The sequence below is a fragment of the Nyctereutes procyonoides genome, unplaced genomic scaffold (genome assembly GCF_905146905.1).
Source record: "Nyctereutes procyonoides isolate TBG_1078 unplaced genomic scaffold, NYPRO_anot_genome, whole genome shotgun sequence".
Taxonomy (NCBI): Eukaryota; Metazoa; Chordata; class Mammalia; order Carnivora; family Canidae; genus Nyctereutes; species Nyctereutes procyonoides.
In genome coordinates, this window is record NW_026575020.1 from 2,029,773 (window position 1) to 2,051,981 (window position 22,209).

Consider the following 22,209-nt stretch of genomic DNA (forward strand, 5'->3'; position numbering starts at 1 on the left):
CGCTGTTCTTTGGAACAGAGTTTCCCTCCAGCTCGCTGACTTCACCCCTATCCACTATTTCATTGGTCCAGAAGTGACCATGGGCTTGGGGCAGCACAGGGAGGAGCAGAAGCTTCCGTGATGCCTGAGCTCCCCTACATAGGATCTCGCTCTGGTCTGAAGCTAAGTAGAATCTCAAATCGGTTTCCTACACTTCACCTCCAGGCCTGGCCGGGCTCCCAGCAGGCAAAAATCACCTCTCTCCATTGCTTCCCATCGTCTTCTCTTTTAAGAGACGCAGAGAGGAAAAAAAGAGACAGAGGCAGAGACAGGGAGCAAGAGCACGCACCTGAGGCTTAACATTTTCTTCAGGGGTGGACAGGCAAGCGAGTGCAAGGAGGTACCAGAGGCTGCATCCATTTCTCTGGGTCTCAGAAACATGACCAAATGCAGTCCCTGGGCCCATACCCTTATTCACTCTACCCTACCCCTACCTCACCTCTTCCTAAAAGACTTGTGGGTAAAAACCAACCAAACAAATGAATCAGATCCTGTTTGGGTCCATTTTTTATTTTGTTTTGAATAGATAATAGTCACATGGCTCAAATTCAAAATATACAGAAGGGTACATAGTGCTAAGTCTCCTCCCTCCCCTTCCTCACCTCCCAACTCCCCTTCCCCAAAGCGACCAGTATCCCTGGTTTCTTCTGAATAAGCATATATAAGTAAATATGTATTTATAGTTTCCTCCTTTCTATCACACAAAGGAGAAGTGCACCACACACACTTCTGTGCCTTGGCGTATTCATTGGAAGATCATTCCCTGCGAGTATACACTGAGAGCATCCTTTTAATAGCTGCATAGCGCTGTATTGTTAGGCTGTGTACAAATTTAGTTAACCAATCCTCTAGGAAAGGATGTTTCTCTGGTTTCTAATTTCTCACTATGGTCATACCCACCCCTCACCCAGATCCTCTGAGGGACAGCATGGTGGAAGCCACGCCCCCCCGCCCAGCTCATTTGCATGGCCACCTCTAGGTCGCTGGAGTTCCAGAGTCTCTCTGCTTCCCACCCTTGGCGCCAACCAGCCTTCTGTGTCTGCTGCTGTGGAGCATGTGAGGTCATTGGTCACATACACCCCAGGCACAAATGACCGCTCCTCATTACCACTGTGCCCACAAATCCACCCCAAAAGCTAACTTGAGCTGCTGCTGTCTATGTGACCATCCTTTGCCAGAGAAGCAAGGCAGGTGAATACAAAGCGGTGGACAGAACTTTCAGGAATTACAGCCTACCCTAGGACTGGGGTGGGGACGACTCCTACTCCGGTTTGTGACAGATACAGAGGGACGGACAGGGTTGTCCTCTCAAACTAGATGTTTGAGATTTCCACAGGCAGAGAGCCAGGAGAGGAGCCGTTAAGTCAAGAAATGAAGGCTAAGGTAGCATCAGGACAGGGAAACATTCTCTGAGGGCTGGGAGAGAAATTTCAGGCTATAAGAACAGGTAGGAACAGGAAGAGGCACCAGTTGGCCAAGGAAGGAAGAGGGAAAGAAGGAGGACTTGGATAAGAGGAATATGGGCTAAGGAATCTCCTCTAGCTCATCCCTAGATGTGTAGGCCTGACAGGAACCCTGCCCTGGGGCTCCTAGGGGACTGTCCCCAGTGCTGCAACACCATCCCCACCTTCCAAGGGAGAGACTGAAGAGGCTCAGGGGAGACTAGGAGGTGGGTTAAAAAGATTTGGGAAAGCCATAAAGCCAAAAAACAAAACCAAACACAAAATCACAAAAAAATAAGTCTTCTGGGAAAAGCTTGGCCATTAGTCCCAGGCTTCAGCTGGCCATTCTTCTCTCAGCAGGTCGGGTGACCACAAAGCTGACTGATGTCTCTGCCCCTCCCCCAGTGCCAGGTATCACAGGCTCAGGAGGCTCCCTGAAGGGAGGGGGTGTCAGGGAGGGCGATAGAGAGGGGGTCTGGGGGGGAGGGGAGGGGAGGAGCTTTGTGGTGGAAGGTAGGAGAAGAAGGCACCAGGCCACCACTGTTCCCCTCCCCACACACCCTGGCCCTGGGGCGCCGGCCACATTCCCCATCCTGGGGGGACCCCTAGTTGTGAGAGAAGCCCCCGTGGGAGAAGGCAGGGAGGTCTGGGGCACAGGCAGCAGACTGAGGAAGGCAAGCCAGGGGGTTGACCTCGCAGGCCCTGGCATCCTGGTTCCCCTGGAAATAGACAGAGTCTGCAGAATCGAAGGAGGGGTCCTGGTCAAAGAAGTTGTAGGGTCGGAGGAAGAAGCCCACAGCATTGCCCACAGTCACTGTGTTGGGAACATCTTCTGCATGAGGGATGTGCAGGAAACCAGCTGTCACCCAGGCCACCAAGTCCTGGCAAGGGAGAAGAAAGAGGACCTGAGGCCTGGCTTTGTGAAAGATATACCTGCCTCCTACAGTAGCCTCGGATGTGAGGATTCACCTTGCCAGTCCACTTTCCCTCAAAAGGACCTTGTCTTTGTTGTTGTTGTTGTTGTTGTTGTTGTTAAAGTAGTCTCTATACCCAGTATGGAGCCCAATATGGGGATTGAACTCACAACCCTGAGATCAAGACCTGAACTGAGAAAGGATCTTAAGTGTTTAAACAGTTTTTCCTACTGGCCCAGGAGTCAGAGCATAGTCCATTTCATATTGGGAGCAAGCCCTGCCTCCCTTTCCCAGCCTGTGCCCTCCAACTCTGACATTTCCCATCATACCGCCATCAGCATACCCACCCCAGAGGGATGACTCCCTCATTCTCCAAGAATTCCCCACGTATGACTGAGAGGAGGATGGAGGGGGAAGATAAGGGTTTATCCAGAGATAATGCCAACAGAGAAATGCCAGAGAATGCCAACATTCAGAAATTAAGCCTTTAGAGGTCAAGTCAGAAATGAGAGAAGCATGAGACACAAGAGATGTGGTCTTCGAGCCTTCCTCGAATCCTGGGGCCCAAAAAAGACAAAGTCCATGAAGCTAAGACTCAAGAGAGCTGTGGGGTCTCCAAATGGGTTGGAACCTTAGCAAGAGTCTGCAAATGAACTTCCAGCTTGGGACGATTCCCTTAAGAGGTAATGATCAGATGCAGGAAAACACAGAAGGCAGGAATCAGCTCCATCCCTCCGGAGACCAGATGGTTTCAAGGAACTAGAGGTGGGGTTCATCTCCGTGCCCCAAGTCTCCCTCCCTTGACCCTCCTACAGTCAGCTCACCTCTCCAGCAATGGTCTCATTGTTGATGAAGTCAGTGAAATCCACGGTGGGGGCCCAAGGGTCGTTCTGATTGTAGATGCTGGTGCTGCTGGGCTCCTCTTCCTTCCTCTGGGTCACAGCCAGCTGGTACCTAGGGAGGCACTGGTCAGGCCTCCATGGTCACTAACCCCGTCCTGCTGCCTGATTATGATGGAAGGAGGCTGAGTGCATGGACCTTGGGCTTCCCAACTCATCCACACAGTGACTCTGATGCCACCCTGGTGGGAAAACCAACCTCTTTCCACATCCTCCGGTTCCTCCCCCTGCCCTTTCACAGGATGGTCTCTCCCCCCATCCAAAATGGGGAAGGGCACTCCCGCCTGTACATCAGCCCTGCACAGGGAACATCTGCCCAGTGTATGGGTTTTGATAACCAGGAAATCCTAATGGAGCTTTCACCTCGAATACAGTTTGAACTGAGTTCCCAGTTGCCCCTCTCAACACAGGGCATCCTTCCTTCTCTTCCCCTTGCTTCTCTATGACACCCCGCCACTCACCTCCCCCAGCTGAAGGCTCTCTCCAGGGAGCTGTTCTGGGGCAGCGGCTCCCCTGCAAAGCTGAGCAACTGGATGCGGTAGCCCCGTGGATGACCCCACTTGTTGCTGTGGTTGCTGGCCAGGTACACGTAACGGGGTGGGGTGCCCCCCAGGGGGAAGGCGGCCTGCTCCTCAGTCTCCAGAAGCTTCCTGGTCACCTGCAGCCTCTGCATCTGGTGTTCGGGGCTCCAGGGTACCGCCGTGGGGACATAGGTCATGTCCTCAGCCCAGACCCAGTTCTCTAGTCCTGCCAGGGTGGGGTGGAGGTGGGAAGAAGGGCTGGTCACGCTGCTGCCCTGTCCCCTCTGGACTGTGTCTCCTGCCCACCACTCACAGCTTCAGAGTGGGGGCCAAGGAGAAACCCAGAACTGACTGTGCCCCTTCTTCCCTTCCTTCTCTCCAGGATATATCCCTGGTCTTTCAGCCAAAGCTGTTGACCTGTAAAGTATTTCTTCAGGGACTTCGTCCAATAAACCTTCCCACTTATTAGGGGAGAGGACTGTGCTCAGCCCAGGATGCACAGAGCAATGAAGCCCGGTCCCTTTCCTCCCATGCTCACAGAGGCTACAGAAGGCAAAACCCTGAGGGGCCTGCAGCGTGGAGGAGCACATTTGAGGTCCAAGGTCACAGGAATATAGATGCAGGAAGGAAAAGGGGACCTGCCTGGTTCCCTTCCAGCCTGGTCTCAGGAGATAACACAGCCGGGATACAATAGGAGCAAAAGCACCTAAGCCCGACTAACCTGTGGCAGGTGTGGCCAGGGATGGGGGAGGGTGTGGGCATTGGCTAAGGTGGCACTGGGGTGGGGAGGGGTGGGCTGAAGGGCAGGCTGGAACCACACTCTGAGGGGAAGGGCCTTTGAGGGAAGTCAGTTGGAGCTAGATGGGGGGGTGGGGCAAGCTAGCACAGGCTGGTAGGTAGTCCCTGGATCTGAGAGGAAGAAAAAAGTGGAAGCAGCAGAGAGAAGGCCGACCCCGCAAGGCTTTGATATATTTCAGAGGCAGACCAGGAAAAAAATGGGTGATCGACTCAATATGGGGAAGGAAAGTGAGAAGATGGGGACTCCATGCCATCGTGGATCTTTGGCTGTCTCTGTGACCACCAAGCCTGGGAATTATCTGAACACTCCACAGTACCCATTCTACCTCCCTTGTACTTAAACGGATTGTGCCCAGAGAGAGAACTCCAGGGAGGAAGGGGGTTCACCTCCCACAGAAATGTGTAATATATATATATATATATATAGTATACATACAATATATAAATGTATAACCTGGGGTGTTCCATGACTGGCGTGCATGTGCCAGGGACTTGGCAGAGGTCCTCCCAAACTTCAGCACCACAGGCCACATGCAGAGAAATGAACGATGAAACAAAGGGCTGCCTCCCTAAAGTAAGGCCCCTAAAAGAAGAGCCCGGGGAGGGACGAGGGCAAAGGGACCCAGATCCTGCCTCCTCCCTGAGCTCTGCCATTTCTCGAGATTTTCAGATGAAGTCATGTGGAGGGAGGGTGGCAGCTCTGCACCGGCCCAATGAGCTAGTACCCAAATAAAATTCAGTAGCCAACTTTCTCCCATCCAGCCAAAGAGGAAGTATGAAACTTCAAAACTGCAATTCATGTTCAAATCTTCCTTTCCTGGATGACTTCCATAAATCCCAAAGCAAATAGATAACTTTTCAGCCCCCTCTGCTGAAATCCTTGCTTCCCCAGGGATGTCTTACCTCCTACATCCAGATCCACCTTGAAGTGGGCGCTGTGGGTGTGGACAGTACCCAGGGTGTGCTCTCTGACCTGGTTCCCATACCTTCGGGCAGCGCCAAAGAGGAATGCTGAGCTGATGTAGCCGGTGGCATGGAGTCGGACTTCTATGGCCCCATTGGGGTGGAAGACCATATCCCACACATAATCATAATTGAGCATGGTTGACACAGATCTGACAACCAGCACTGTCTCTGCAAGGCCCCCAAAATAGTGGGAGTAGAAATCTGAGTGGTGTCGCCTCAGGGGGAGGCCCTGGTTCTGTTCAAACACACAAATGGCATCCCGTATTGTCTTGGGGGTGTGGGACTCCAGAAGGAAGTGCCAGTCCACATAGGTGGCCAGGTAGGGGCAGTCCACCCCCCGGGTCAGGGGAGTGGAGTACTTGCCCATGCCAAAGTTGCCATCGATATAGCGGGTCAGCATTGCTGCAGGGGAATTTCCACCATAGATGGCCAAGGCCTCCTGGAGGCTGATCTCATAAGCTAGTCGTTCTCCCTGGAAGCGGATGTCAAAGATCCTGGGGCCACTGAAAGCTCCAAGGCCAAAGGAGAAAGTCCACAATGAGGAGCTCACTCGACTGCCCTGGACACTGAAACGGGGGCCTTGGGGTAGGAACTGCAGAGGAGGAGCTGGGCCCGGAGCCACCTGGGACTTGAGGGACCAGGACCCACCTGTGCCATTGTCTGGGACCAGCACCACATTCACCAGGCCTGCCTCAAACTGGTCCTCCAGATGGGCCAAACTGTCATAGTAGCGGCCTTGAAAGAACACCTTCTGGATGGTCCAGCGGGCAGGGTCCAGAGCCTTGTGGTCTACTAGCAACTCCAACCCCACGGGATGCAGGAAAAACCCAGCCCCTGAGATGTTGTAGTAGAGGCCAAACCAGGTGGCCCTGTCCCCTGACTGCAGACCTCGGGGGGCCGTGGTCATCGTCACCAGATTCCGTCCTTGGCGTTTGTAGAAGCAGCAGTGGTGGAGGAGCCCAGCAGCCTGGGGCAGCTCCCTGTCGAAGATCAGCTGGTCTATGTCCAGGTACTCCCGGATCAGCACGGGGCGTCGGTGATAGGGCAGGGGGCCCCCGTGACGCTCCACTGTCACATCCCGCAGGTGGGTGGGGTGAGGCAGCGGCCCCACCACCAGCTCACTCACATTGGGCTGGAGTTGTCCGCCAAAGAAGATGATGGCCAGTGCCTCCCGGGCAGGCGGGGGGCTCCCCCTATCCAGGTGGGCCAGGGCTGCAGCCTTGGGGGGCAAGTGCAGCTCCACGGAGAAGACGCAGTTGTCCGAGGGGCGGGCCTGGGCTGCATCCACCAGGCCTGGCCCTAGCTGCTGGGTCAGGAAGCTCATCACAGCTGTCAGCTCCTCTCGGCTCAGGTCTGCAAACAGCTGGCTCTGACCGGGGTGTGTCCAGGGCTGGGCGCTGGGGGACACAGCGGGGCAGCTGGGGGGCTGGCCGGGTTCACCCCCATCTCCTCCCCTGCCAGCTAGTAGGACACACACCAAGGCAAAAATGGTGATGACAGCCAGAGCAAGGAGCACCAGAGTGGTCTTCTGGTTCATTGTCTGTGAACGGCAGGACAGAGGATAGAACCAGAGTGGAGACGTGTGTTCTCAGGTCAGCAGAGTTAGGTCTCTCTTGGCTTCTATAAGGGGGGGGGGGCTCCTGGATTCTGGCTGAGGTTCCCAGTGTTCAGTCGTTCAGGATACTGAGGGTGGGGAGGGTGGGAAGGACACGGGAAAGCTGGGGAGGGGGCGGGGCACGCCGGACTTGGGAGGCGGGCCTGACGCAGGGCGGCAGTGATTTCCACAGACCTTACATGGCTTTGTCTTCCAGGCTCCAAATCAGACTCCACTCTCTGGGTCAGGGTTGGAACTGGGGAGAGCTGGGGTAGGCAGAAGCAGAGTGAGGTTTAAAAATAATGCAACTGACCAACTGAGCCTGGAAAAGCATCACCAGTGAGGAGCTGGTTCTGCTCAGAGCAGACCCTCGTCCTTTGCCTGCTTCTTCCCCCAACCCCCACCTTCCAGGGCCAGATGTTCCTTTTCCTGTAACTTGGAACTATTGTTTTGCTTCCAAGGAAACCCCCCCCCCCGCCCCACCGCGCCCCAGCCCTGCAGCTTCCCAAGGGGCATCCTCTTGCCCTCTCTTCTTCCATTGCTAATTGCCTTGGCCAGTGTCCTTAATATTTTTTTGGAGTGGGGGAGACACGGGGACAGGAGGGAATGGGGTGGATTCTAGATACTTCAAAAGTCAAATAGAAATTCGAGCGATAAAAATACTGTAATACTTTTTATTATAAATCACACACACCATCTATTTTTACAAAATTCTATCCATTCTTCCATTTCAATGCACATGCATAAAGAAATGTCCAGTATAACGTTCACCAAATGTGAACACTAGCTATTTCTAAGTGGTAGAATTTGTGGTGTTTTGCTTGAATATTTTAATAATCCTATCATTTGCATAAATCCACTATTTAAACAAAATGAACTGGAATAAGAATTAATGGGATATATATATATATATATATATATATATATATATATAGTGTGGGAGGCTGTTTTTCCTTTTTTTAAAAATTTTTTTTAATTTTTATTTATTTATGATAGTCACAGAGAGAGAAAGAGAGAGAGGCAGAGACATAGGCAGAGGGAGAAGCAGGCTCCATGCACCGGGAGCCCGATGTGGGATTCGATCCCGGGTCTCCAGGATCGCGCCCTGGGCCAAAGGCAGGCGCCAAACCGCTGCGCCACCCAGGGATCCCGAGGCTGTTTTTCCTAAGGAATATTAAGAGAGTAGAAGTCAAGGGAGCAGGAAGTGGGAACAGAGAGAAAAATACAAATGTCTCAGCAACCCCCCTCCATGTCCCACCACACCCTTGGGGCTACAAGTCCTGGTAAAAGAAAGGGGGCATGTCCGGGACACAGGTCGCCAGGTGGGGAATGCAGGCCACGGGGTTGACACTGCAGAGCCCAGTATCCTGGCCCTTCTCAAAGTAGACACTGCCAGGGGAGAAGATGGAGGGATCTTCATCAAAGAAGTTATAGGGCCGGAGCAAGAAGCCAACTCTGTTGCCCAGAGTCACTGTGTTGGGGACATCCTCAGCATGGGGAATATGCAGGAAGCTGGCTGTGACCCAAGCCACCAGGTCCTGTGGGAAGAGGGAGAGGCTGAAAGACTTTGGAAGTGAGACCCACAGAACCACCCCTCCTCGGCCACGATCCCCAACCTCTAGCCTCAGCCTTGCTTCCACCTCCACCCAGCCCTGGGTCCATACAGCAGGCCGGGTGATTCTTGTGAGAAGCTGCAGGATGGTTAGTGTCCCAGGGCTAATCTTACCCCAAGAGAGATGACCCATGTTGGCTCCTGAATCTGAGAACTAGAAACCTACCATTCCCTCCAACCTACGGTCAGGGACTGGGCAGCCAAGTCATCAGGCTTAAGTTGTTCCTCTGCTCTGCCTCTAGGGCTACCAACCTCTCCTAAGAGGGTCTCATTGTTGATGAAGTCAGCAAAGGCCATAGTGGGGGTCCAGATGTCATTCTGGTAATAGATGCTGCTACTCTGTGACTCCTCCTCCTTCCTCCGGGTCACCACGAGCTGGTATCTGACCAGGAAGGTTGAAGGAAAGTGGTGTCAGAAAACATTGGCCATTCTTGGCCTCGAAGTCCTTCGGACCTGAGTCTACACAAGACCATTTCCCATCCCATATCTACTTGGATCCAAGAGGAGGTATAGGGGTGAGTGGTAAGCCAAAGGTAGTGGGTTGGGACGGGGAACAGGACCCGTCCTTCCCGACCACCCAGTGCCCAGAGCCATCCTCACCTCCCCCAGCTGAGGGCCCTCTCCATGTCGCTCTCCAGGGGCATGTGTATGCCGAGGGGGCTGTGGATCTGGATTCGGTACCCGCGCTGGTGACCCCAGGCATTAGTCTGGTTGCTAGCCAGAGAAAGGTAGCGGGGGAGGGGGTTTCCCAAGGAAAAAGCTGTCAGGTCCTCCCTTCCCAGGACCTGCCGAGTCAGCTGTGGCCGCTGCAGCTGGTGCTCTGGACTCCAAGGGGCTGCCACAGGTTTAAACACCACGTCTTCAGCTACCACCCAGTTTTTCAGCCCTGCCAGGGGGAGGGGGGAGAGGAGTTCCACACCAGGTGAGACAGTCCCTTGTCTTCCACAAGATGCCCACTGCACTGGCCTCACAAAGGGCAGCAGAGCTCGTCAGAGAGCAGTCTGTGCTGGGAGCCAGGTCGGATTCGAGTGCCAGCCCATCTTCTTTGAACCTGCCCTGTTCAATATGGCTACGACTGGTCACGAGTGGCTAGTTCCATTTACACTAAAAATGCAGCTCTTCAGTTATACTAGCCACATTTTAAGTGCTCAATTGCCATGTGACTAGTGGCTAATGACATATCAGCACAGATGGAGAATATCCATCACTGCCTAGAGTTCTGCTAGCACTGGCTTACCCAGTAGACCTTGGACCATTTCTTTGCTTCTCTGATTCTTTCTGAATTTCTATAGTGGGCATAATAAAAGCTGTTCTGTGGCTGAGTTCTGTAAGTAGAAAAGCACACCCAGGTGGCTAGTTACATTCTTGTAACTATGAAAGAGAGATTTGTCTGAGAGAAGCTGGCCGGAAAAACCCAATCCCCTTACAGGGTGCCCTGCATATTCCTCCCAGCTCTGAAACTTTTCTTTCTCCACAAGGTGGGGACCATTGTTTTCTTCCGAAGTGGGTCGATTTAGCTCTTAAACTGTCTGAAAGCCCCCCAGAACTCATTTGCACTTGTAATGTGCACTCATCTTTCCCACTTGACACTTAAGATTAGACTCTTTTTGCAGGTTCAGGCTCACATCCTTTCAACAGAACCTATCGTGAAGGCACCTGGCACGGTAGAGAGCGCTGTACTGAAGCTGGTACTCCTGCTGCTTGTCCTACACGCTCCACCCTATAGGGATCCAAATGTTACTCACTCTTACTTTCCAATACAAGGCTCTTTAATGCCAAAAATGCTGAAGAGAAACTTCAGATTAGGAAAGTCCAATTCCAAATATGTCAAAGAATAATCCAGATAATACTCATTTCAGTCATGCTATTTTCTTAGTTCTCCTCCCACCCCAAACCATGTCTTTATATTCAAGAGGGTAAGAAAATGTTTCACAGGAAAGTTGTGTGCCAAGCATTGTACCAAAGCAGTCTACTTGTCCCACTTCCCCCCATCCTCCTTAGTTTGGCGAAGGTCTGGTAGACTTCTATTTTTCTTTCTGGGTCTAATAGTCTATGATTTGATAAGTTTGTTATTTTGTTCATGACAAAAATCTCTCAGGAGTAGCAAGTCCTCTCTGTGCTTTGAGCCCCACTTGAGAAATCCCTTTCTACACTTGCAGCAAGCCTATTGCATGCCTGTCGGGTCACCGGAAGGCTGGTTGTGATGACATGTGCTGGCAGGGATGGGGTGACCCTCCCCAGGAGGATGGTAGGGCCACTATCCTATGTCCTGTTTATGAAATCCTGTGAAGCAACCCCCCATTCACACCCCCCTCCTGTGTCCCAGGACCACCTCTACTCTGAAAACCTCATTAGGCTGCTTCCTATCCTCTGCTCAGGCCTCTGCTTTCCCCAACCTCCACTGACCCTCAGAATCAGGACAAAAAACTCAAGAGCCCCAACTGCTGGGGTAAACTCACTAGCCACAGGCACTCGAGACAAAGGCAGCCAGGCACAGCCATTGCATTTAAGCCAGTTTCACAATCACAGCAAGGCAGGGGGGCTGGGTGACCAGGGCCGGGTAGGGGCACTCCTACTTTTGGCCAGATACCCAGTACACCCAGTATTTCAGGCTGACTGCAGTCAAATATACTCCAATCAGCCCCTGCTCTGTTGCCACAAGATATCATGGTGCCAGGACTCTACCCTCTGCTGCCTCTAGCTTGCTTTGGGGGTCTCCCTTCCCTCTGCTCCACCCCAAGTCTCAGCCCTCACCAGAGCACTCACCTGCCACATCCAGGTCCAGCTTGAAGTGGAAGGCATGTGTGTGCACTGCCCCCAGCACTCGCTCCCCCACACGGTTCCCAAAGAGGAGGCTCTCCTCACCCCCACTCAGGAAAGCCGTGTTGATATAGCCCGTGGCATGGACCCGCCCTTCCAGCGCCCCATTTGGGTGCAGTACAAAGTCCCAAATGTAGTCATAGTTGCCTACAGAGGACACAGACCTGACTACAAGGGCCGAGCCAGCCAAACCACCATAGAAATGACTCTCAAGGTGATTGTGGTGCCTCCGAAGGGGCAGTCCTTGGGCCTCCTCGAATACACATACAGCCCCCGGGAGCAGCTGGACTGCCCCTGTGCCCACCAATATGTGGATGTCCACCATTGTAGATTGATAGGGGCAGTCCACTCCCCGAACCAAGCCCCGGCTGTGACGGCCAAGTCCATAGCTGCTATCCAAGTATCTGGTCATCATTGTCTTGGGTGAATCGGCACCATAGACAGATACACACTCCTGGACACTGACTTCATAGGCCACTCGCTCGCCCTTGAACCGAATATCAAAAATCCTCATGCCACTAAACACCCCGTGACCAAAGGTAAATGTCCAGAGAGAGGATGCCACCAGGTTCCCTTGCACGCTATATTGGGAGCCCTGAGGTGAGAAGTGAAGAGGGGGGAGAGGACCTGGGGAGGCCCGGGACTTCAAGGATGAAGCCCCATTTGGCAGGGGTAGAGGAACCCTAACCACTTCCAGCCGGCCAGCCTTAAATTCCCATTCCAACTGGCCCAAGTCTGCATAGTAGCGCCCAAGGTAAAAGACCCGTTGGACAGCCCAGTGGGCAGGGTCCAGGGCCCTGTGGTCCAGCAGTAGTTCCAGCCCCACTGGGTGAAGGAAAATGCCAACACCTGAGATGTTATGGTAGAGGGCTATCCAGGTAACACGGTCCCCTGAGCGCAAGCCACTGGGTGTGGCATGCAGAGGTGCCAAAGTGGAGCCATTGTAGTTGAAGACAGAAGCCAGAAAGACTGGTGCCTTGGGTAGCTCCACCTCCTTCAAATGCTTCCACATCTGGGCATACTCCGCTCCCAGCATGGGGCGTCGGTGATAGGGCAGGGGGCCCCCGTGACGCTCCACTGTCACATCCCGCAGGTGGGTGGGGTGAGGCAGCGGCCCCACCACCAGCTCACTCACATTGGGCTGGGGTTGTCCGCCAAAGAAGACGATGGCCAGTGCCTCCCGGGCAGGTGGGGGGCTCCCCCTATCCAGGTGGGCCAGGGCTGCAGCCTTGGGGGGCAAGTGCAGCTCCACGGAGAAGACGCAGTTGTCCAAGGGGCGGGCCTGGGCTGCATCCACCAGGCCTGGCCCTAGCTGCTGGGTCAGGAAGCTCATCACAGCTGTCAGCTCCTCTCGGCTCAGGTCTGCAAACAGCTGGCTCTGACCGGGGTGTGTCCAGGGATGGGCGCTGGGGGACACAGCGGGGCAACGGGGAGGCTGGCTGGTGCCACCGTGGCTGGTCAGCAAGACATAGGCCAGGGCAACGATGGTAATGAGGGACAGTGCCAGGAACACGAGGACTACCTTGAGATTCATGATGAATGCTGAAAGCTGAAAGGGGAGTCCTACCAGCTGCTCCTTCCAGTTACTGACATCAAATCGGGGTTTATATTCAGTAGGATGGATAGGAATGGAGAAAACTCCACCCTGTGGGTTGGACAGGAAATTTCTGACCTTAATTTATATAATTCTGTTCCAATTTTCTGTTCCGTGGTTTGGCTCAAGGCACTACTTCCACGTGCATAGCCTCTCCCCTGCCCCTGAACTCCTGGTGGCAGGACGGTAGGAGTTCTGATTGCCACCACTTAGACCAGACTAGATGGCATTTGGATTAACTCTAAACTCTACCTTTCACTTAGAATGGATCTGAGGATGAATGCAAACCTCAGATGCCCAGTTAAGTGCTGTGTGCTACACATAGGCACCCAAACTATCCATTTGGATACACATAGGCACCCAACTATCCTACCTCCTAGCAGGCACTCCCCCCCAGTATTCCCAGGACCCACGGCCCAGTTCAGTAACAAGTACCTGGCCAGCTGCCAAAGGCCAAGCCCCTGCTTTGTAGTTTCAGGTCTCTTCCATCTAGCCATTGGGAAAGGATGAGTGCCTGGGCTCAGCAGTCCGATTTGTATACCAACCCCACGTCCCTATGCTATATGACCTCAGAGGAGTCACTTAATCATGAGTTTCAGTGTCCTCACCTATAAAGGAGGGGTAAACTATTCTAGATTCATGAAAATTGAACATGGTCATGCACATAAAGTACTTAACAGAACCCAACACAGGGAAGGCATTCAAAAATTGTTAGCTTCTGGAACCGATCTCTGGAACAGAATACAGCGGACGTTCCTCACCATTCAAGACCTTAAATCTCTTTTTGCAGAGACAATGAGGGGATCACTGGATATTAGAATGCTACTTTGCAAGGTGGAAGTTGAGGAAACTTTATTTCAGAGAGAGCTAGAATCCTAGACAGCCCTCCAAGTCATTGGAAAACCAAAAACAGGAAACCCTGGTATCTCCTCAAGAAATTTAAGACACTAATCAGTAGGGAGAATTAGTATAAGGTCAAGAAAATGACCGGGTAGGCTGTTGCCTTGAACCAGGTGATCTCCCACAGGCGGAACTAGAGCAGCCTCTACTGGCAGTTCATGGGTATCACCAGGGAGACAGCAAGGAACTGGGTATCTTGGGAGGTTAGACAGAAGCAGCTTAGGTTTGTAAGGGCTAACTTTCACGTAATTCAGACTGAACACAAGTAAAGGACCCACCCCTGCCTCTTGGTAGGCAGAAGCCTCAGTCTTTCCATTATTTTAGAGAAAAGAGGCAGTTCAATTGGTATAAAAACACCCAATAGGGTGGCTGGAGGTGTATGTGGAGGTGGGTGTCCCCGTGCACAAGCACTTGAGTGTGGGCATGTCCCTAGCCACCAGAGCATCGCACCAGGGTCTGCAGCTTTAGAAAGAGGTCAAAGTACCTGCGTTTTTAATAATTTCTTGACATGGTAAAAGAATTTTACATTACGATCCAAGGGTGGTAGAGTAAGGAGGAGGGGCAGAATAATCCAAAAAACAAAAAGGGAAACTGAGAAACACATAGTGGGAAAAGGGTAGGGTTTTAGCTGGAAGGGATCTGGAGGGTGAGTAGGGGCACTGCCCAACTAAAATGCAATTGGTTTGTTACTGAGTACTATTCATGGGAAGACAGCATTCTGACTCCTTCTCTACAGCGTACTGGGAGTAAAAATGATGCATCTGGGTGGAAATATGATTGGGGATGAAGGCAAGGGGAAGAATGAGAGTCAGAAACAGACATGGAGAGAGTCACTGGCAGGCTGACTGCAATACTAACTCTCCAGTAGCGGCAGAATAAAAAAGTAGGGGTTTGATGAGGGTTAACAGAAAAGCTGTAACAAGTGATCTCTCTGGAAGATTCAAGAGATAGGAGGCAACTCTTCTACGGTTTTGACTTGCCTGGCAGATTTTCACATACACACAAAGCGTACACGCGTGTGTGCATACACACACAGACACACAGGTGCTGCTTTCCTTGGAAGCACAATACTATAAATAAGAGAAATGTTTTTCCCCTAGGAAAGCCCAGCAGAAGCAGCAGCATCTGGCCCTCAGAGCTGCAGGGAGCCCCACGCCAATTTACAACTGGCCTAGAAGAGGCAACCAGGAGCCAGAGGACCAGCCTTTGCAGTGATGCCCCAAAAGACCGGAGTCACAGAGGAAGGGGCCTTCCCCAGATCCTCTGCTTCTCATCTCTCGGCTCTCCTCCAACTCACCAGCCTCTGGGCATCAAGAGCCTGTATATAAGAGCAGAATGAGGGGCCCCAGTGTGCAAGGACTAAGACAACTATCACTTTCTGAATGATGTGTGTGTGTGACAGAGTTCTTGGTGGGAGGGGTTGGGGGGACAAAGGACAACAACACAGACTATGCGATGGGGATATCAGGTTAAGAGTAGGAAGGCATGTGCGTGCATGTCTGTACGTATGTGTATACCACACACCTATGTGTATGTGAAAATCCTAGTTATAAAAACATCTCAAGGAGCTAGGGACTTGGCAGAAGGCCTAAGGTGTTTCTTGTCATGATCAGGTTCAAGGTGGGATGTATGTGGATGGGAAACCCTAAGTTATCACCAGGAAAACTGTGGGAGGGAGGATCCAATGTCCCACACAGTGGCAAGAGACACTAACCTTACATCAGAGGAGAGGAGCTGGACCCCTCCCACCCCAGTTCCTAAAAAACACCTAGCACTTTCCTTCCAGTTCCCTCAGCTTCTAATGAACTAATCAACAGAAGGAAGAAAACACAAAGCTCAAGACACAGGAGGGAGAGGGCAAGGAGAGAAAACACAAGTATTCCTGTGCCAATATCCTGCACACACAAACCTGGAATTCTCCAGAAATTAGGACAGGTCGGGTGTGGGGTATTAGGGAAAGAAAGAAGAGTTCCTGAGGCCCGAAAAAAGAGGTAAACACGTCACAGAACTACATGAGAGTTTCATTAGACTCTAACTAAAAACAGAGAGAGGTGTGATTACTATTTCCAGCCAGTTTCCCCATCACGATAGTCATGTAACAAACCAAGGCAATGTCGGTCTCGAGCCAGACTCACAGAGTCCCCTGGCCCCGGCCCTGGCCTCAGTACAGTGTCTCTGCATTGCTGCTCCGGGGCCGTTTGATCTTCTCGATATTTTTCAGGATCATGTCATGTAGAGTGACCTGGGAGAAGAGGTCAAGGAATCACACATTTGTTCCATCTGACCTCCCAAAGAAACCAGATACCCCCACAAGTCCCCAACCAATCACATGCAAAATCCCAATCCCACTCACTGGAACCTGAATTCAGGGCGGCTGTCTCTCCTCTGTCATACCCACACATTGGGGATTCCTGGATACTTCCCAGGCCCCAAGTGTCGAATAACAATCAACAATGGTACTGGGTCTTTTAACGTGTTATTTCACTCATTTTTGGAAAAAAAAATTAATTTATTTGAGAGAAAAAGAGCAAGTGGTGAGTGAGGGCGGGAGGCAGAGAAAGAGAATCTCAAGCAGACTCCCTGCTGAGCGTGGAGCTCAACAAAGGGCTCAGTCCTACTAATCTGAATCCCACTATGCAGGAGATCATGCTCTAAGCCAAAATCACGAGTTGGATGCTTAACCAACTGAGCCATCCAGGTGCCCCTATTTCACTCATTTTTAAAAACCATCTTTGTAAAAAAACAAAACCAAAAACCCCCATATTTGTGCCATAGATACTCTAAGTTCTATCTTAGAGATGAAGAAACTGACATTTGAGGTTCAACATCTTGCCTAAGGCCACAGATTACAGGAAGAATTTGTTCTGAACCTAAGCCTTGTGACTCTAATGCTCACATTTTCACACCTATACTGCACTACACTCCCTGCTATCCAAACAGAAAGGGAGATCCCCAGCTATGCACCCTCAATGATCTCAGCTCTCAACTCAGTTAATGAGAATTTATCCTACTCATTTTATCCTACTCCATCCCCCACCTCAAACCCCAGAAAATGACAAGAACATGACCCCTAGGACTAACAGGCAGGGTGACTATGGGCAGAGACCAAGGTTACTCACATATTGATTCCTTAGCTCTGATATGATGAGCCGAAGGCTGATATATTCTTTCTCATCAATTTCTGTCACGGTACGGCGATAGTCCTCCTGAAAGGAGGGTGGAGGAAAGGCTAGTTGCTGAGGCCGGGCTGTCCACAGGTGGCAGCTCTTGCAGAGTAACAGCCACTCCTCCCTCTCCTTCCACTTCCACCCTCAGACCCCCACACCCTTACTTACCACATGGGGATATTTAGCTATTTTAGAAACCAATTTGGCTCTTGTAATATAATATCTGTAAGGAGAAAGAAGAGGAAGAAGCTGCAGAAGACCCTGGATAGTGCTTGCTATGTCACCAGCCCCCAATTCCTGGGCCATGCCCAAGAAGCCCTACCTAGAAATCTGGTCCAGATAAGATGCAGCTTCACTCTCAACAGTTCTTAGTTCTGCAACTGTCTCCTCCTAAAAAAAAAACCCAAGGGTCGAGGTCAAGTCACTTCCATGTCACTCAAAGAGCCAAAGGGAAAGCAGGGAAAAGGAGAGTAAACCTTTTGAACTTTCCTCTCCAGTTTGTAATACAAGCAAGTTACCTGAATGGACACCCCGAAGTTGTTCCCATCTTCTATCCTGGGAATCAGAAGCTGTACCCACATTTTGACCTGAAGGGTGAGAGGACCAATATATATACATATATATGGATATATATATATATATATATATATATATATATATATACACATAGACACACACACACACACACACACACACACACACGAAGATCCTCGCTTTTTCTGCTGAAGCCATGAAATATATAATCCTTGCTGCTGGGATCAGAAGCCAGGAACATGGTAGCCAAGATACTTAATGTGCCAACTCCTCTATCACCTCTGTGCCTCCTGCCCCACAACCAATATTTTTCATAATTCAAGCCAGGCTTTTTGGGGTCAGCCCTTAAGTCACTAGCCCCTGCCTCACCGTGTTGCATTTCTCAATCAGCAGCCGGATCTCAGGTTTCACTTTCTCAATAATGTCCACTAGCTGCTGGTTGCTTTTTAGCATCCCATTGGGCATCACGAACACCTTGGTTCCTGGCAGGGACATGAAGAAGGTCAAATGATTGAGGGGTTGGGGGGACAGGACATAATACCCCCACCTTCCTTGTTTCCCAGACCCATGAGATGCTATGATCTCTGCTTTTTATCTAAAATGAGTGTCTAAAGTGCCGAAGTCTAGGGATCCCTGGGTGGCTCAGCGGTTTAGCACCTGCCTTTGGCCCAGGGTGTGATCCTGGGGTCCCGGGATTGAGTCCCACATCGAGCTCCCTGCACGGAGCCTGCTTCTCCCTCTGCCTATGTCTCTGCCTCTCTCTCTCTCTCTCATGAATAAATAAAATCCTTAAAAAAAAAAAAGTGCCAAAATCTGAATAAGGAAAGAATAGGAAATTAAAATATGCTCTAAAGATTTAATGCACCAACTATTACTGAAAAAGAGAAAATAACTAGAACTTCTGTGGAAAATCTAAGATGTGTAGCCACCTCAAACCTCTCCCCCTTGACAGTCCACACTAAGTCAACCGCTCCCTGTTTATTGGGAAATTAGGTTTGGGGTGCTAAATAATAACCATGTTTGTAGAACTTTGGAATGCTAATGCTGGAAAATAAAATTCGGTCTTGTTTTCTGATCAGAGACTGCCAGATCAATCCTCCTGCTCCAGGGTTGCAAGCCAGGGAGTAGGTGGGCGGGGGAGACTGGCTCTTACCTTGGAAGGCCTCTTCACATTCATCCAACCTTCGCTTCTTGTAAGTGGGCTAAGGATACAGAGATAGGAATTAGCCTGCTCTTGACACCCATATTCCCATCACAAGTTACCCTTCAAGCAAGTCTAATCTCTTTGGCCCCATAGGCTGTTTTCATTTATGCACAATTTACTAAGCATATATAAGACTTTAAAAAAGATTCTTGCCACAAAGCAAGTTACAATCTAGTTGGGAAGACCAGCCTTCAAATGACACATTAAGCAACTGGGGGAGAGGGGTGGATACTATAAGCAACAGGAAAAATGAACCATTCAAAGCACAGTGAGTATACTAAAGGGAATATGTACAAATCTTCAACTTCCACAAAGAAGTACAATATTCAATCAACAAACATGTACTTAGCGCCTACTATGTACCAAGTACAGTGCTAGGTGCTAGGGATACAAAGATGATTAATAGTTTCTGTCTTCCAGAATTGCAAGCTCTATCAATGACACAGTAATTCAGACAATACAGTGTTAACAGTGTTATTATGAAATGTGGACATGTAACTGGCAAGCACTGGGTTCTAAATATATGCCACATAGAGACTATAGTTATATAGCAAGAACTACTCATCCTCTAACAATACTCAAGACATTGAAAAAGGTAAGAAAAATCTTGTTTACAGCCACAGGAACAGACCAGATAACTTGAGGAAACCTGTAGCTACTAGTCCTATTTGGAACTCACTGTAGGACAAAGTAACATTACATTATACACTTCATGCTATAAATGAAAACCAGGGTCTCCAAGTGGTATACTGGAATCATCAGGTCTATAAGAGCCCTTGTTCCTAGATCCTAATCCACTGTCTCCTCCGTATGTGTTTAAATTGACTAGGAAGGGATCCCTGGGTGGCGCAGCGGTCTGGCGCCTGCCTTTGGTCCAGGGCGCGATCCTGGAGACCCAGGATCGAGTCCCACATCGGGCTCCCGGTGCATGGAGCCTGCTTCTCCCTCTGCCTATGTCTCTGCGCCTCTCTCTCTCTCTGTGACTATCATAAATAAATAAAAATTTAAAAAAAATGACTAGGAAGTAAAGAACAGAGACTAGAGAACTATTGCTTCAGAATACAAAGAAAAATACAGGACACTCACACCGTCCAGTCCATCGTGGCTATTGGTGAGAAGAATAGGATCAGGGACTGGGAGATTCATGTCTGAGTGGATCTGAGTTAGGTCATGGATGTTTAGGATTGGTTCCTGAAAGAGAGATGCCCACCCCCAAAACAACATCAGTCTTTTCAAAATGAACAAAGAAGTATTTTATTTGAAGGGCAAGAAATGAGAGCATTTTACTGTACAAAACAAAATAGAATCAACACATGATTTCTCCCATTTGACAGAAAGACCAGAGCCAAAAAAACTGAGGAATTTGAAGAAAAGCGTCTCTCACCTTCAAAAAGCTATCAAGTTCTAACAACTTCTTTGGGAAGAAATTTGCCACCAAGTCTTCTGCCTAAAAATGAAGGAAAATACAGCTCAATTAATAATTGTGGGAAGGTCTCTCTCTCTCTACAGATCTCTTCTTTGGGAAATTCCCAACTATCAACCAACGCTTATTTATTTTATTATTATTATTATTTTTTATTGCACTCACCTCACTTGTGATCCGCTCCCTGAAAGAATCAACCTAAAATTAACAAAGAGAGCAATTCAGTAACAGCAAGTCAGTACCTGGCAACAGAGGTTAAGGGCAGGACGGGAAAACCCAAATCCAGCCGTACTCCCCTCACCTTGCAATTGTAATGAGAAGCTGAGAGGCCCCCAGACTGTAAATACTTTATTTTTTTGAGGATCCATTTCTCCATCTCAGGAGAGGGAAGTGGGGCTTGAGGGTAGCACCCGCCTGCCTTCCCTCCCACCCTCCCTCCCTGTGTCTGAAGCTGTCTGGATTTGAGAGCAAACGAAAGTCAGGTAGACAGGGGGCATGTGAGCTCACAAACGTGCCAAGCCCCCATCCAGACCTAGCCTTTGATAGCAGGGAGGCCTGACGCCAAGGGTAGGGGTAGAACAGCGGTAGCATCCGGAGGCGGGGACGTTGCTGGACTGGGGACTTCCAGCTGTCACTGGCCTAAAGTGTTGAGTCCACCACGTGTCCGCGGAGGTCTCCTCGGGGCTCTCCACCACCAGATGCGGTTCACAAGGCCACCCCATATTATCCTCTCCCCTGATGCCGTCTCCGGGAATGGGGGGCTGGGCTGAGCTGAGCGGAAGCTCAGAGCTGGTGTCCCCAGGGAGACAAAGACGCCATGGGGAGTGGGGAGCCGGTCAGACTGCTCGGGAATCGAAGCGAGGGGTAAGGAGGCCCAGACCGGTGCCGCTACCTTGAGCTTCACTTCCTGATCCACCTTCAGCAACGAGGCCATGGCCGGGCCGGGCCGTGTCCGCTCCACTGGAGACCAGAGGCGCTGTGGGCTCCGGGGAGGGGGTCAGAGGGACGGGAAGAATCTCGGCTGTTCTAGGGACGCGACCGCCCTCGCTGGCTCACTCACTGCTCGCTCGCTCCCTCCCTCCGAGCCGTCCGCCCGCCCGCCTGCTGCCTGCTGCCTGCTCACTCTCTCGCTCGCCCTCCCGGCTTTCGCCGCTCACGCCGGAAGTTACATCACAGCCAATCGCCGGGACTCCGGAGAGGCGCACGTGCCCTGCGCAGCCGCGCTGGGGTCCAGCCCTGGACGTCCGAGACCGGACTCCTAGCAGCCGGCATCCAATGCCGGGTAAGGGCGAAGTAGGAGGGAGAGCAGCCGAGGGTGGTTTGCTGAAAACTGAGCATTAGGGAGACTCCAGTACTGTTTGACATTCTGTTAGCTCGGCGCTCGCCCTCACCACGGGGACCTTCTGAACCGCTGCCGCCTCGAGGACAGGACGGACAGCGCCGTCGCGCCCCAGTGACGTCGGCCCGAGGAAGCCGGCGGCCCCGGCGCTGGGCTCGGGGGTTCTACTCTGTGATTCTTGCTGCCTCCTCCCGTCGGCCGAAGCTCTAGTGTTAGGCTAGAGTCAAACCGAAGTCAAGCTCTGTCGTCCCAGGCTTCTCCACCTTCCTCCGTCACTTAGCCTCATACGGTTCGAGACCTCACAGAGATCAGCTGCCTGATGGGCAGATTGACATCCGGAGCGCGGCATTGCTTGTCCAAGCCCACAGAGAGTTTCCAGACCCAGATCTCCCGACTTTCAGGACAATGCCGTTATCTATTTTCCTAATAGGAGGCAGAGACCG

At 51.2% G+C, this 22,209-nt stretch overlaps 3 protein-coding genes across 4 annotated transcripts; all 3 read right to left on the reverse strand.

The window, feature by feature from the left end:
- Positions 1-528: 528 nt before the first annotated feature.
- Positions 529-7,265, reverse strand: LOC129512088 (membrane primary amine oxidase). 2 transcript variants are annotated; one of them, XM_055329369.1, is made up of 4 exons: positions 5,517-7,265; positions 3,756-4,041; positions 3,220-3,349; positions 529-2,362 (listed from the first exon to the last, which is right to left on the reverse strand). In XM_055329369.1, exons 1-4 carry the CDS (start codon positions 7,114-7,116, stop codon positions 2,087-2,089), a joined length of 2,292 nt encoding a protein of 763 aa, XP_055185344.1. In that variant the 5' UTR covers positions 7,117-7,265; the 3' UTR covers positions 529-2,086. The 2 variants fall into 2 exon arrangements, with proteins under 2 accessions (XP_055185344.1, XP_055185353.1); XM_055329378.1 differs by lacking the exon at positions 529-2,362 and having other exon boundaries at positions 3,220-3,399.
- Positions 7,266-8,091: 826 nt separating this feature from the next.
- Positions 8,092-14,423, reverse strand: AOC2 (amine oxidase copper containing 2). The gene is made up of 4 exons (XM_055329531.1): positions 11,552-14,423; positions 9,386-9,671; positions 9,038-9,167; positions 8,092-8,711 (listed from the first exon to the last, which is right to left on the reverse strand). The coding sequence occupies exons 1-4, from the start codon at positions 13,137-13,139 to the stop codon at positions 8,445-8,447; spliced, it is 2,271 nt and encodes a 756-aa protein (XP_055185506.1). The 5' UTR covers positions 13,140-14,423; the 3' UTR covers positions 8,092-8,444.
- Positions 14,424-14,556: 133 nt separating this feature from the next.
- On the reverse strand, positions 14,557-21,574 carry PSME3 (proteasome activator subunit 3). The gene is made up of 11 exons (XM_055329540.1): positions 21,320-21,574; positions 20,593-20,625; positions 20,389-20,451; positions 20,091-20,195; positions 18,954-19,002; positions 18,170-18,282; positions 17,785-17,853; positions 17,589-17,656; positions 17,435-17,489; positions 17,219-17,305; positions 14,557-16,341 (listed from the first exon to the last, which is right to left on the reverse strand). Exons 1-11 carry the CDS (start codon positions 21,359-21,361, stop codon positions 16,261-16,263), a joined length of 765 nt encoding a protein of 254 aa, XP_055185515.1. The 5' UTR covers positions 21,362-21,574; the 3' UTR covers positions 14,557-16,260.
- Between the last annotated feature and the right edge of the window lie 635 nt (positions 21,575-22,209).